General features: G+C 32.7%; 1 protein-coding gene across 4 annotated transcripts in view; it reads right to left on the reverse strand.

The window, feature by feature from the left end:
• The window catches only part of LOC106470648 (protein king tubby-like), a 62,687-nt gene that overhangs the window by 7,101 nt on the left and 40,507 nt on the right, over positions 1-15,079 (reverse strand). For 2 of the 4 annotated variants that reach the window (XM_022399279.1, XM_022399280.1), the window contains exons 4-10: positions 13,100-13,317; positions 11,987-12,238; positions 9,659-9,771; positions 7,777-7,891; positions 5,994-6,092; positions 5,395-5,482; positions 4,687-4,770 (exon numbers count right to left, since the gene is read on the reverse strand). In XM_022399279.1, coding sequence (XP_022254987.1) covers positions 4,687-4,770; positions 5,395-5,482; positions 5,994-6,092; positions 7,777-7,891; positions 9,659-9,771; positions 11,987-12,238; positions 13,100-13,317 — 969 coding nt within the window. Of the gene's footprint in view, positions 1-4,686; positions 4,771-5,394; positions 5,483-5,989; positions 6,093-7,776; positions 7,892-9,658; positions 9,772-11,986; positions 12,239-13,099; positions 13,318-15,079 lie in introns of those variants that run through there. The other 2 variants (XM_013931214.2, XR_002613087.1) reach the window with 2 other exon arrangements.

Raw genomic sequence — 15,079 nt, forward strand, 5'->3', positions numbered from 1 at the left:
ATTGGTGTTTGTCACTCAATATTGTTATTTATATAGCAAAGTGATTTTGGAATATTGTATTTTTTGGAATTAGGTATCTTCTTCTTTTGGTTCTTTTTCCTGATTCCATTATTTGAAATAATTAATAATGATATTCATGTTTTATTGCTCATTAACATTAGTATCAAGTTCTGGCTGGGCATTTGTTCATTAACTGTGATTTTTGGTAAGTGTTAAGATTTATTTCAAGTGTTGTTAGAGCTTAATCCTTTCACTGGCGTATGCGACTTTAGTCGAATTCCAGGTAGAGTGCCGAACGAGACTTTAGTCGAATCCCAGGTAGAGTGCCAAATGCAACTTAAGTTGATTTCCTCATGTAGTTCTGTTTACTGGTCTGTAATTTACTCTGTGCTGCACCTACATGGTTTTTAAGTAAACGTAATGTAATTTAGTGTAGTTTCCTCGACTATGGATGTTATTTTTGAGAAATTCTTGACTTCTGACCCAATTTGAGGGCACTGACCAGAAGCATGTCAACAGGTAAACATAAACAAAAACAATGGCTTGCCACAGAGGATGTATTGGACGAAATAATGCGAGATTCTGACTCAGAATTGAGTGAATTTGGTGATGACGATTGGGAAAACAGTGACACAGATACCGATAATGCTGTAAGTAATGATAATGATGATAGTAGCCAAGGGGGCATGGCTGATGCTGATCATAAGTAGGTCAGTGATGATGATTATGACAATTATATCCCAATTTGATGCCCAGCTTATGCCAAAAAGCCTGTCCTTTTGATTCCACCTTTGCCTGACGGTAACCACCCAGTAGATTATTTCTACTTGTTATTCCCTCAGGAAACATTGGAGCTTATTTGTGAGATGACTAACACCTATGCCCTGGAGTTCTTTGGTAATCTGGCAGACCTCCCTGAAAATTCTTGCTACAATGATTGGGTTGAGTGTACTACAGATGAAATCAAAGCCTATGTTGGCTTGTAGATAATGATGAGGTGTTCCAAGCCAAGGATTGGTGACTACTGAGCAACTGGGGGTATCGCCCACTCCCCTAGTTATCGAGATGTACTGCCACACAATCGTTACCAGCTGATCAGTTCATTCCTTCATTTTTGTGAAAATTCTCAAAGTGTTCCACGTGGAGAGGAAGGATGTGATCCTTTGCATAAAATTACTCCCCTCATGAACATTGTGAAGCCACTGTATAGGCAGTATCACATTCCACATCGTGAACTTATAATTGATGAATCGATGAGGAAGTTCAAGGGATGGATATACTTTCGTTAGTACATACTGAACAAACCTACAAGGGGGTATAAAACTGTGGTCACTGTGTGAGAGCAAGCCAGGTTACCTGTTAGACTGTGTGATGGATTTATTGTTATATATATTTATTCTAATATAGATGTTTACTTCAATTAAGTTTATATTTACAAATGTACATAACTTATAGTGTTAAATATGTATTGCAAAACTCCTGCATATTCTCTAAAGTAAGAATCAACAATATATGCATGTATGTAAACTCTAGTGTAGCATGTTAATATTGTTATGTAATCTGAATTTTCGAGAAACTCCCCACACACCTATAAATATAACCAATGTGACATGCCAAAAAAAAAAGAGTATCTATAATTAGTTTACTATAGTCAGTGTGCTATAAACTTCGGAAGCTATAACTGTGAGCTTATCAATTAGAAACTTAAGATATTTGACCAGGAGCATTTACAAAGTTCGAACATTACAAATCATTTAACTTCAGTTGATTCTCATCAAACATTAGTATTTTTATGAAAACATTATATAACTTCATTGTGGAAAACTCGGTGTGTGTGGCTGGTGAATAACAAAGGACAAAGCTAACTAGCTCCCCATTAAGCAAATTGTATTTACATCAACTTGTAATTAACTCCCTCATCATGAACCCTCAATAAGATATCAAGGAAGTTTCAGACTAGAAAGAGGACTTTATATTACTTGTAAATTTGTAAAATTTTTGTATATAAATCATTGTGTGTAAAAACTATTTGTAATAACTGTTATTGTAAATTGTATTGTTGTTTGTATATTAAAACATATTTGTATAAAAGAGAAAACTGTGTGTATCAATCTTGTTGGCAGATATCATAAACTGACTATGTATCAGCTTTTACTTAACAGCTAAATCTAAAGTACAATTTAACTATTAAATTTAAATTATCATTCAACTTGGTTAAAGACCATTCAAAATTGTAATACGTAACAACTGGGATGTTTATACTGGTAGAGACAACAACCCTGTGGCACTAGAGCAAGGTTTGGGTCATAATGTTGTTATGAAACTGATGGGCAATAATGGATACTTGAACCTTGGCCACCATTTATATGTTGATAACTTCTAGTCCAGCCCTGGCCTCTTTGAAGCCCTTAAGGAACGGGGTACTGGTGCCTGTAGAACTATGAGATTGAATAGAAGAGGATTTCCAGAAGAAATTAGACCAGCAAGGTTACAGCTGAAGAAAGGTGATAATCCTGTTTATTACAGAAAAGGTGATATGCTTGTCTGCTCCTGGCATGACACTGCAAGGATCAAGTTCCTGTTGAGAATCAATAACAATGGCTACACTCAAAAACAAATTTGATCCAAGCAGTCAGAGACTGGATTTAGGGATGTGAAGAAGTCAAATGTGGCCTGCAATTACAATGCTTCAATGGGAGGAGTTGACTTGTTTGACCAGAAATGTACCAGCTACCCATAAGGCCACAAATGTAAAAAGTGGTACCACACAATTTATCACTTCATCAGAGAGGCAGCACTAGTCAACTCCTATATACTGTAAACAACTGCCAACCCTAATTCAAAAATGAAGCCACATTGATGCAGGGAAAAGGTGTGCTTCTAGTCCTCCAAATAAATTTGAAAGGAAAGGGAGAAAGTTGATGGATAACCCAAAGGATAGGGAGGAGCAACTAACAGGGCATCACTTTCCAATAGCTTATCCAGATCCTAAATACAAGCCTAACTGTGTAGTGTGCAGTAAAAGCCCTTCACATCCAAAGAGGAAGCAAACTAGACATGGATGCATGAATTGTAAGGAGGGGTAGGGGCGATGCCTGCCCATGTGTCTTCCAGACTGCTTCACTAAGTACCACACGGTCAAGCATTTCAGACGTTAGAAGAAAAAATGTAATAAAAATACATTATTTTTCTTCTAAAATGTTGTATTTATTATTTTAATGTTCTTTTCTAACACTTGTAGTGCATTTTAGGGTGATTTAGGAATTTTAAAATAACACCCTTCAAAATAGGCATTTTTCACCAGAAATTCTGGCACTGTAGACAACTTTCCATATGAAAATTCAGCAGCGAAAGGGTTAATAAATTTTTGTTTTTTTGTTGAACCCTGGTAGTAGTGGTGTATTATATTAGACTGCTACAACTTTGATAAGACCACTTCTCTTTATTCATAAGGCTTGAGCAATCACTTGCTAGATTACATTACAAATCAGTTTTGCATAAATGAATTGTTCTATAAATATCTGAATGAATTAGGTGATCAGACAATACACTACACTACCACATAAATAATTCTTGTTAAGAAGTATAACATAAAAAGTTTGATACATATTGTTCATGACTTGAAGTAAAATTACTCTTTGTTATCATATTGTCACCTCTTGTATATTTAATATAGTAAAAATACTGAGGTGTAAAAACTATAAAGATTATCTGAATATATATTTTCACCATATCATAACAGAACACAACTTAACTCTTAGGGACAACAAGGGACTTACTGGTCCATCTCAGCTGTGCCATCCTCTAAACTAAACTAAAATTATTAAATAAAAAAAATTTAAAGCCAGCCCTTAACATATATATATTTATCAAACTTTCTCTTAAATTCACTTAAATTTACTGTCTACACAACATCCGAAGACAACCCATTCCAAAGACCAACTACCCTGTTAGAAAAATATAACTGTCTTACCAGAAGATGACTCCTACCTTGCCAAAATTTATATTTGTGTCCTCTAGTCCTACTATTATTGCCGTTAAGTATGAAAAAAAGATGATGCATCAACACTATCAATTCACTTTACAATCTTAAACACCTCAGTCAGATCCCCTCTAACTCTTCTTTTTTCAAGATGAAACAGTTTTAAAGATCTTAACTTCTCCTTGTATGACAACCCCTCCATCCCAGGCACCATTCTTGTAACCCTCCTCTGAACCCTTTCCAACAATTCAGTGTCTTTTCTAAGGTAAGGAACCCAAGACTGAACACAATATTCCAAATGTAGTCTAACCAGTGACCTGTAGATACTACCTAAGATCCTACTTGCCCTACTATTAGCAACAGCACACTGTTTGGATGGCTTAAGAGACTGATCAACCATTACATCAAGATCCCTTTCTTTCATGACACTGTTAAGGTTATTCCCATCCAAATTATAGTTACAATTCAAATTATGATAGTCCATATGCATTATCTTGTATTTAGTATAATTAAAACCCAGCAGCCATTTATTTGCTTAACTCACTAAATGATCTAAATCCTTTTGTAAATCAGCAGCATCTTCTTCACAGCTAGCAGCACCCAAGACCTTAATATCATCTGCAAATTTAAGTAATTTATTGACTATTCCTTCATCATAGCTTGAGATGTAATAAGATTACCAGTTCTGTGTGATTCTTACTTACCATCATTGTCATGAACAATCTGAAAGTTCTTCACAGATGGTCGGGTGACACGTCCATGAAAATTTAGTATGTACATCTGACTTTCTGGAATTCAAAATAAGTTCATGAGATATAATAAGCATTAGTAGTAAATTTTAATTATTTAAAATTAAATAGTGGCTTTACGAATATGTCAACACTCAGAAATATAAAATTCAAATTCACAGCTTAAGGCCAAAATTTCACAGAAAATTGTAAAAATGAGAATGAAATTAAAAATTCATAAGATAAAAAACTTGTGAGAGACAGCACTCCTAAGTGAGAGGTAAATAAGTCACAATAAAATTTAAAATGACAGTGCCTATACCAAATTCTCTTTGAAGATTACAAAAATAACTCTTTCTCTAAATGTCCAAATGAAATTAAGTGCATGACAATATATTATTTAAATATGTAGCACAATAACTTCAATATATTTAATGAAAAAATTCTTTGAAAAAACAAAAAAACTTTGTGGGTAGTATAATTTTAAAAATGAAAACAGAGACATGGAAGTTCAATAATAATTTTACTACATACAGCTTAAGGTGTTAGTAATTTACTGAATCTGCTTGATAACTTGCAGTGAACAAATTAAGTATAACCATGTAATAGGTACCACCACTGGTTATACTAATAAATTTGGTTCTACTAATACACATGATTTTTACTGATCTTGGAATACCTTACCATTGTTCCACACAGGAGCTTTGTTGTGAAGTTCCAACAAGTTTTCAATGTTTCCTCTTTTCCACTTTTCAAATAAAGTATCAGTATCCTGAAGTTTTGAAAATAAGATATTTAAAAAACTGAACACAAAGCCATATTTAACTTTTATTTTTAGATAAAGAAATAAAGTTAGATTAGTTTTAGTATTAAAAATAATATAACCTGATATTTGATATGTAATAAAAATATTTGGGATATTTCTTTATAAATATTTAAAAGAATGATTTGTAGTTAAAAAAACAGAACACAAAGCTATAAGTTTTAGATGTCCCCTGGCAGGTCAGCATTAAGCTTATAGATTTCTAATGCTAAAACCTGTGCTTTAATTCCACTTGGTGGACAGAGCTCAGATAGCCAATTGTTTGGCTTTGACATAGATAAACAAACAAGCTCTAGATTTTTAATTAACTTCCTACATGACCTAATAATAGTTGTTGTAAATATGTTTCAAGAGCAAAAATAATGTTTTCAGGTTTCAACACTTTCATTTCTTAAAAAACACTTTTTTTAGTTACAATAATTAAAAAAAAAAAAGAGATTAAAAAACAAAGTTCACTTGCAGATACTGGTCTTATGTCTATCCTCTTGTTGTCAGATGAAATTTGTGGAATAATAATAGTCATTTGTCTTGGACCTTTAAATCCCAACACATTAGTTTCCTGTAAGATAAAAATTACTGATTTTTTAAAATCTTTTTAGTGTGTGCTCAATCTGACTCCATATATAATAGCGGAAACAGGCAACTATAATCTTTCTAAAAAATGTGTATGGTATTTACTGTCACTTTAGTTGATTTGAATTTATCAAAAATAGTTTCTAACTTATACATTTTCAACTTGAACAAAAATTTAAAAATTCTGGAACTGAACTACAACACATGCTTCAATTCTTAAGGTTCATAATTAATAACTCTTAATAATTAAAAAGTTTGTCCATTACTTGATATGCAATCATACACACACAGTAATATTGTTTAACTTCTATGTTCTAGTTTAATATCATGTTTATATGTGAACCTTAGGTCAAACAAATAATGATAATATTCCTAATCATGATAGTTTTACAATAAAGTTTTAAGTGTACTGAAATACTCTACATGAACTCTGTAGAATAAACTAAATAAAATAATATGATAATGGGTATGCTATGTTTTCAGTATTTCACTATCCTCATGGCCTGATTGTGGCCTAATGGTTTGCCTATCAGACTGGGGATCTGAAGATTTTGAGTTGAAGATGCGGTGCTGCCAAATACTCTTTGATTTTCAGCTGTGTAGCATTATAAGAGTGTCAGTAGATCCTGCTATTTTATTAAGAGTGATTACATTTCATTTGTTTGATAGTTCAAAAGTAGGAATGGCTATATCTGAACCATATGGGTCTCTGACTTGGCTATTTAGCCATTGTATGCATAAAGTGTCATGCAGGTAAACAAAGAAACAACATACTCAAGGGCTACTGAAGTTTGTTTAGGAAAATTCAAATGATTTAGTACTGACATTAACATCATCATTCATTATGTTGTATGTACAATATATATTTTTTCACATATAACATATTTAATAAACTATTCTGTAACCTACTTTTCAATTTGGCAAAAAAGTATTCAAAAACATGTTGAATTATACATGCATATTACTGTACTTCAATGTAGCATTCAGTATAGTAGTAATTTTAAAATAGTATGTGTAAAAGTCCCCATAGTTAGGTATAGGTGTGTATGCAACTCTAAGTTGATATTAAGGCCCGTAATTATAACTGAATAGTGAACAAGTTTATTTCAAATATCATACTGTCAACTAGGAAATATCTGTCCTTCAGCCAAAAAATGTAATTCTTTTTATCAAGTAAAACCTCCACAAAAGGTGTAATTACATGAATAATGAAAATGGTTTAATTCACATAAATAAGTAACACTAACTACTAATTTTAGAAATTTTTATTAGTACTTTACCTAATTTTTCTAAACAATAGTTCAAACATTTCAATTCTTACATTCACTGGCACACATTACCAGCTCAGTGAAAGAAACATTCTTTTTTAAAACCTCTTTTTTAACAATATAAATGTTATAACAATCTGTTACCTGTCAACCATGTCTAAGCACTTCTAATTTGCATTATACTTTAAGCATTAAAAAAGTTTAGTAATGTAATCACTTGAAAAACAAAAAGAAACTCACACAAAGCAATTGCTCCAAGAAATACTTAATAGTTTGATCATTCTTTTGATGTCATTACCTAATAGTTTTAAGTGTGTTTTAACAATGACAAAAAATATTACCCCACAGAGCGAAATAAAAATATTGAATTAAGCTTTAATTAAAAATAAATAGTAAGCTTACATAAACAACAGTGGCAAGTTCACAACGCAGATTATTTTTGTCATCAAAAAGGCTTGCTTTCTTTGAGTTAATTCCACCATCAAAGAGAGTGAAAGACGTTCCAAAAATATTAGACCTATTCACATATAGAAGCACCAGAAAATAAAAATACATATATATATACACAAACACATATGAACATTTTAAATAAAACTGAATAGCAAAATAGGTCAAATTCTGTTTCTTTCATTCTTATATCAGATTATAAAAGTTGCACGGTTAAGTTTCTTTTGATTTAATTCTATTGGTGGTTCATTTAGGGAGAGTAAAGTTGTCTTGAAATTAGTAGGTAAAAATGAAAAATTAACCAATCAAGCAATGACATTGACTACATGGAGATTCTAGAGATTGAGCTCTTCCTGAAAAATGAAAATGGGGCTCACCCTTTTGAAATTTTAGTAGCTGAAGCCCCTTCTCCTATGTGAGGTAAACTCTTTCTATATATGTTTTATCAGTTTGAATTTGAGCCCAAAAACTCTCACATGTTAGGTGACTGCTCTATCAACTGAGTTAGTGGGTCAAGTAATAAGGTACTGCTTTTTTAACAACTCAACCTACCACATTCTTCCTCTCTCACAGACAAGGTCTGCTCACTGGTCTTATCTCAGGGTCATGGGGTGACCACTAGTTCAGAAGCAGTTTTTCTGTAGTAATTTAATATTTTTTATTTCCTCAGCTTGGATTCAAATTTGCAACCTCTTACAGGCTAGGCAAGTGCTCTACCAACTTGCTAATAGGACACTTTTTTTTTAAGAACACATATGTCCTAGTAAAGTCTGTCACCACCAGTTTAATGAATGACATCACATCCATTTCAGCTCTGTTGGTTTGTGTGAGTCAAGTGTGTATCAGCAAAATTTATAACAATTGGGAATGTCAATGACTATGTATGTAACTTTGATTAATGATACTTACATTTTATTATTTTACATCAGTAAACATCCTTTTTTGTTTATGCTCAGTCAATGCAAATTTTAAACAACATTACCATACAGAGAAAAATTAGTAATATTGAATTAAGCTTTAATTAAAAATAATTAGTAAGCTTACATAAACAACAGAATATGCATAAATTGTAATGTCCTGTTTAAACAACAACACAAGAGACTTACCTGTAGAATAACAGCTGTAATACATTGTGGAATATAATTCATGATTAAATGTTATGATTGCTATCTACAGTATTATAATTGGTAATATTATTAATATATTATTTGTTTGTTTTTTAATTTCGTGCAAAGCTATCTGTGCTAGCCTTCCCTAATTTAGCAGTGTAAGACTAGAGGGAAGGCAGCTAGTCATCACCACCCACCGCCAACTCTTGGGCTACTCTTTTACCAACAAACATTGGAATTGAACGTCACATTATAATGCCCCCATGGCTGAAAGGGCGAGCCTGTTTGGTGTGACGGGGGTTTGACCCCGCGACCCTCAGATTGCAAGTCGAGTGCCGTAACCACCTGGCCATGCCGGGTCTATTAATATATATTTTGAAATTTTAGTGGCTAATTATAAGCCAGGTCTAACCCAAGCTCACCCTCCCAGCCACCCTAAGGAAAGTGAAAATTTTGTGCATAAGTAGTTATTAAATTCACAAGCAAAGCTGTTTCTAAACAGAGAAGTTAAAAAGTGAGTATAAAAGCAAACTATGTTTCAAATATTTCTTCTGATTATGAATCATTATGCAATACTAGATAATAAATATTAATTTCTACTCTACATTTACACTAAATAACTACATCTATGAGTATATGAATTACATCAAACACAAAAAGTATATACAAGATGAACAGCTTTTCTGTCCACAATCCCCAAACAGTGATTCATTCTTCCTTGAACCTACCTCAATTTTCCCACAAAATAATCACCTCCTCGTGACATATCAATTGGATCCACTGATATTAGATAGTTTGAAGTTTTACTTTTTTTTCTCTTCCTCGCGGCAAGCAAGAAAATCTGTGGATAAAACTTGAACACTGAGACCATTGGGAATATGAAAATAATCATTCATAAAATGAATATCACGTAATGACATACACTATAAGAAGTAAATTATTAGAGATCCTTTAAATTAAGCATGACATGTTTTTACTTAATGCTTTTTTTCACACACCCTCAAAATATCTCTGTAGGGAAGTTTGCATCAAAAACTTAACATTTTTCAACCCAAAAACTTAAAAACACACTAGCTAACTTTACATTCACTTTCATATAAATATAAAACGAACAACTAAAAGAAATTAAAAGAACTATTCACTAAATGGAAATCTTTACATAGTGATAAAAACAAAAAGACAGATTTTTTTTCCACTAGTATAATGATAAAAGTTTTACATAAAACTAGCAAATTTAGTAACAATGAAAATATTTAGTCCAATAAATATATGTTTTTTTTGTGTATGTGTCTTTTTTTTTTCAGGATTACTCCCTTACAAAATATTCACACTGTGTATACTAAGTTTACATAAATGGTGAAATTATTTGATTTTTAGAGAAATTGTTTAGGTTTCTAGAATTAAAGTTAATGAATTAGACTGTTGTAGTAAAACAGAATTAGAAGGTAACAAGTTTACATTCTTTTACATTACTATTACATCTCTTCAATAAGTTATTAGAACTTAGGTGCTTCAATTTCAGTTTGTGTGTTAAACATCATTGGTACTGTGAGTCTTGGCTAAATGAATATTATACTATGAAGGTATAATTTGTATAATTTTTACAGGTTTTCTGAATAAGATATGAAAATAAACAATGGAGGGGTTATTTTATTTGTCAGGCATGAAATAAGTAGTATTCAGAGGTGTGATACCACAAACAACAGCAAAAATGTAAAGTAACTGGGTTGAAAATCTTAAGAAAAAAAAAGAGAAGAAAATACTCAGTGAATTTTTCTCAAGTCTCTGATAAGATCATTGACAGTGACAAGAACTAACATGGTTAATTATACATTGCTTACTGAAATTTACACAAGTGTCTGATCAGATCAGTAACAGTGATATGAACTAATATGGTTAATTATATTGTCAGAAGAAACAGGTACTGTTATTATGAGAGAGCATAATAGTAATTTAAGATATAATGACTGGAAGTACATATTCTGTATGTGCAACTGAATCACATTTTGTGATTGTTGGGAAATTTAATGCTTTCTAGCTTGGCATTTTAAATAACTCACTAGAGAAGATGAAATTGTACAAATTGTTTTATGTCTGAAAAATAATAGTTGGAAATGTTCTCAAAAAACAGTTGTATATTAGTGATTATAATTAATACTTGTTCTGTCACCAATGTAATGTACCATGCCATACTACAGATTGAATCATAGTGGTGTGAGACAATGTCCGAAATCTTCATTGAATCCAATCAAACTGCCCTAGCTGAGATGCCACTTGAGGGATAGAAATGACCAACCTTGTAAGTTTCATACTATTGAAGCTACTTTACAAGAGAACCAGTGTTCTATTCCACCAGGTGTGAGCCAATGGTTAGTGATAAATATTAATAACAGAGACCAGGCTGTAATTATTGGCAAAAGCAAGCCTGTTGATATGGGGCTCAAGTGGCAGAATTCAACACTATCAATATTTAGTACTAATTACATGCATATATACTAGTGTCATCACAACTCACATCAACCTATAGTGTCACCACAGCTTACAACAACTTACTAGTATCACCAGAGCTTACAAGAACCTATTAGTATCATGACAGCTTATACAAACCTACTAGTATCACCAGAGCTTACAAGAACCTACTAGTATCATGACAGCTTATACAAACCTACTAGTATCACCAGAGCTTACAAGAACCTATTAGTATCATGACAGCTTACAAACCTACTAGTATCACCAGAGCTTACAAGAACCTATTAGTATCATGACAGCTTACAAAAATCTAGCTAGTATTATGACATTTCATACCAACCTATTAGTGTCGTCATACCTCATACCAACCTACTTGTGTCATCACAGCCTACAATTCTCAACCGGCATGTTTAGATGCATTTATAAAATACTGAAGTACAATATGTTGTATGAAAGATATTATGACTTTTCAGTGATTAAAACAACAAATATTAATAACGTATCTTAATATTTGTTGTTTTAATGCATCTAGAAGTTTTATTTTTTCCTAAGTATTAATTGATCTATTTTCTCAAATGAATATTTACTCTTTTTCCATTATCTTTTTCCAAGTGCAGAAAATATGTAGGGAAAAATCCTCGGTCCACCCCTTTGTTATCTCGAGTTATACGACATCTAATTGTCATTCCCCAGGGGCAGGGTTCATTAACAAATGCAGGTAGATTCTCCAACAAGTTTTCAAATTTACAGAAATCCACACTGGGCCCAGACACTTGTTTGTCTATCTGACTGTCTTTGTAATTTTTAGTTACATTTGACAATGTTGAGGAGTTCTGGACCTGTAAAACATTATACTCACAATTAGGAAAAAAAAAAGTTGTTCTTTATCAGTGGTTATACAAATAGGACTCATTAACTTGTGTAAACTAATTTACTAAAGAGTGTACAACTTTATATCACTTATTAGTTTTTTTGCAGATTAAGTGAAGTATTTAGATTGAAATAGAAAATTAAAAACTAGAGTGAGAAGTGATGAAGTAGGAGGCTTGAGTAACTTGCATAATCAAAAACTGCTTAACTGGCAATAAATAATCTTGAAAAGTGTTTTTACTTCATTGGATGAAGAGGGAGCAGATTGGTTCATGAAAGTGAATTAGTATTAATATATTTTGGGATACCAGAATAGGCATATACACTGCCACGAGTAATATTTAAACAAAATTAAGAGAAAAATAAAATAATAAATATGAGTCACGTGTACATACACACACAGAAGAGTATCTACATTGATCTATAAAGTTAAATGAAGTATATTAAGAGTTATATAAGTAGCTAGCTTTTGGTGCCATACTTTAAATTTGGATTACAATTTATGAAAATAATATTTATAATTTTAGCATTTTCAAAGTATGTTATCTTCTTAAGAATCTCCTTCTTTATACCAGCTCGAGAGACAAAAGTGAGTGACTATATTGTAAGTAAAGTTTGCAAATAAAGCAGATTGATAGTATTTAAATATACATTCATCAATGTAATAATATCCAAATAACTTACTCACTTAGTTTGGCATCCTACAAAAAAAATAAAATAAATCACTTTTACTGTAGAAAATAGCTATTTTCTTATTTCTTTGGTTGAGATGTAAATATTAATATATTTCACTGTTTATGTTTTCTATGAAAAATAACAACTCAACACACCCTTTCACTCACATCTTCTGCAGGTGCAACTTCACCTGATAAGGTGTTTCTAACCAAATCTTGACTCTCACCAAGGTGTAACTGAGCAACAGTGTGAGGATTGGTTGTTGGAAGGTCTGATTCACTTGAAAAAGCCTGAATAATTGGAACTCTCTCTTCTTCTTCATCATGATTTACTTGAGAAGGCAAGTTTAGCCGATCAAGCTTTTTCTTTAATTCTACAACAAACAAACAAAAATTGAAATAGATAGTCTTAAAAACTGGATTCTACTAGTATTATACTTGTCTAAAACATACTTAGGAAGCTTTGAGTTTGAAAACTGGATATAGAATATGTTGTAAAGATTTATTTTCAGGCTAACCATTCCAGGACAAAAACAGTTATAAAAAAAAAGAAATATTCAGTGATGTAGTCCCACTGGGTTGCGAGAGAATGATAACCCCTTATTTCATGTGTAGAGAGAGTGCTGCTCCTAGACTTCTAATGCAATTAGTTATCGTGTTGATTTCTCATATGCTCACATGTGGATCGATTATTGTGGAATATTTCATATCAAATGAAGTTTTATTATTAGTTGAAATTTCACGGACCATTTATATACTCCTTTTTCACTATAATAATATACCCCAAACACTGATTGTCTGATTCCTTAATTATTAAGTAAACATGGTACCTATATTGATTAACAAGTTTGATAATAACCTCTTCTTCCGCAGTTGGGGAGGGAAGTAAGGAAATTGTGAAGACTTCTCACTTCTAAATTTAGCACTACTTCACTGTAAATATTGTTACGTCTCCGTTCGTTCGTTAATTTTTCGTAAAAATTCTTTCCGAACTATCGGTAAAGTTTCAAATCCTTTCTTAAATAAAACTGGTTTATTCTTTGTGAATATAACTTTGCGATACACTTAATTTCAACAGTCGCGCTATAACAAACGCTATAATTCTCAACGAACGTCTCACGTGCCCAACAATATTCTCTCTGTGCTCAGTTCAATTACAAAATACCTTATTGCCGTCACGTTGTAACCGTCTTATATATATACCCCCAATCTAGTAGTCTCCCGACAATTCACGAAGGAACAAGATATTTCTAGAAGGAGGTGGCATGATTCTTGTCACGTGACCTCGTTGACGCAACAATGCCCCTCCTTAGTATTGTTCGTCCCGAACAACAGCCACTTACATTAAACTAATATTAATTGACAATAACTTAATTAAATGTACAGAATTTACAAACACAAAATTAAAAGTCAACAAAGTCTCCTAATTTTACTGGACGTATCTTCTTCTGTACTGGTCTCTGTCTCGTTGGCTTCTGCTTCACGTGGGGTTCATCTGATTCATCAGGAAATGTCCTATAGTCGGTAATAGTCACATCAGTGGTAGTAACTTCACCAAGAGCTTCACCATTTCTCTTCTCAAAACTGAGTATAGTTTCTTCTTCGATGGTGGCTTCTTCAGGTGGCACGTCTTCAGCAGCGTCATTTGTTCTGTTGTTCACTTCGTCCCAACTGAAATGCCCTGAACAGTGATAACACCAAAGCCTGTTGGCATGCACCACTTTTGGCTTACCTCGCCGATCACATTTTACCCGGAAAGTCACGTCTAAGAGACGATTCACTTTGTCATATGGGCCTTCCCATGGAGAAGACAACTTAGGAGACTTCCCTTTGGTCTTCCTGGGATTATACAACCACACCTTGTCTCCTGGTTCAAAACTGACTTCAGTAGATCTCTTATCATAAGATAGCTTCATCGAATCAGCAGATGTTTTCAAGTTTGAACGAAATTGATGGTGAATATCATCCATCCTTTCCGATAACACTTTCACAAACTCTGACACACTCTCAGGCAACTCTTCATAAGGTGGGAGTCCTGTTAACAGATCCACTGCCAACCGTAGTTCACGACCAAACATCGACTTTGCTGGAGTGTATCCAGTGGTTTTATGCTCTGCTGTCTTATAGACCATCAAC

The sequence above is a fragment of the Limulus polyphemus genome, unplaced genomic scaffold (genome assembly GCF_000517525.1).
Source record: "Limulus polyphemus unplaced genomic scaffold, Limulus_polyphemus-2.1.2 Scaffold4137, whole genome shotgun sequence".
In the NCBI taxonomy this organism is placed as follows: domain Eukaryota; kingdom Metazoa; phylum Arthropoda; class Merostomata; order Xiphosura; family Limulidae; genus Limulus; species Limulus polyphemus.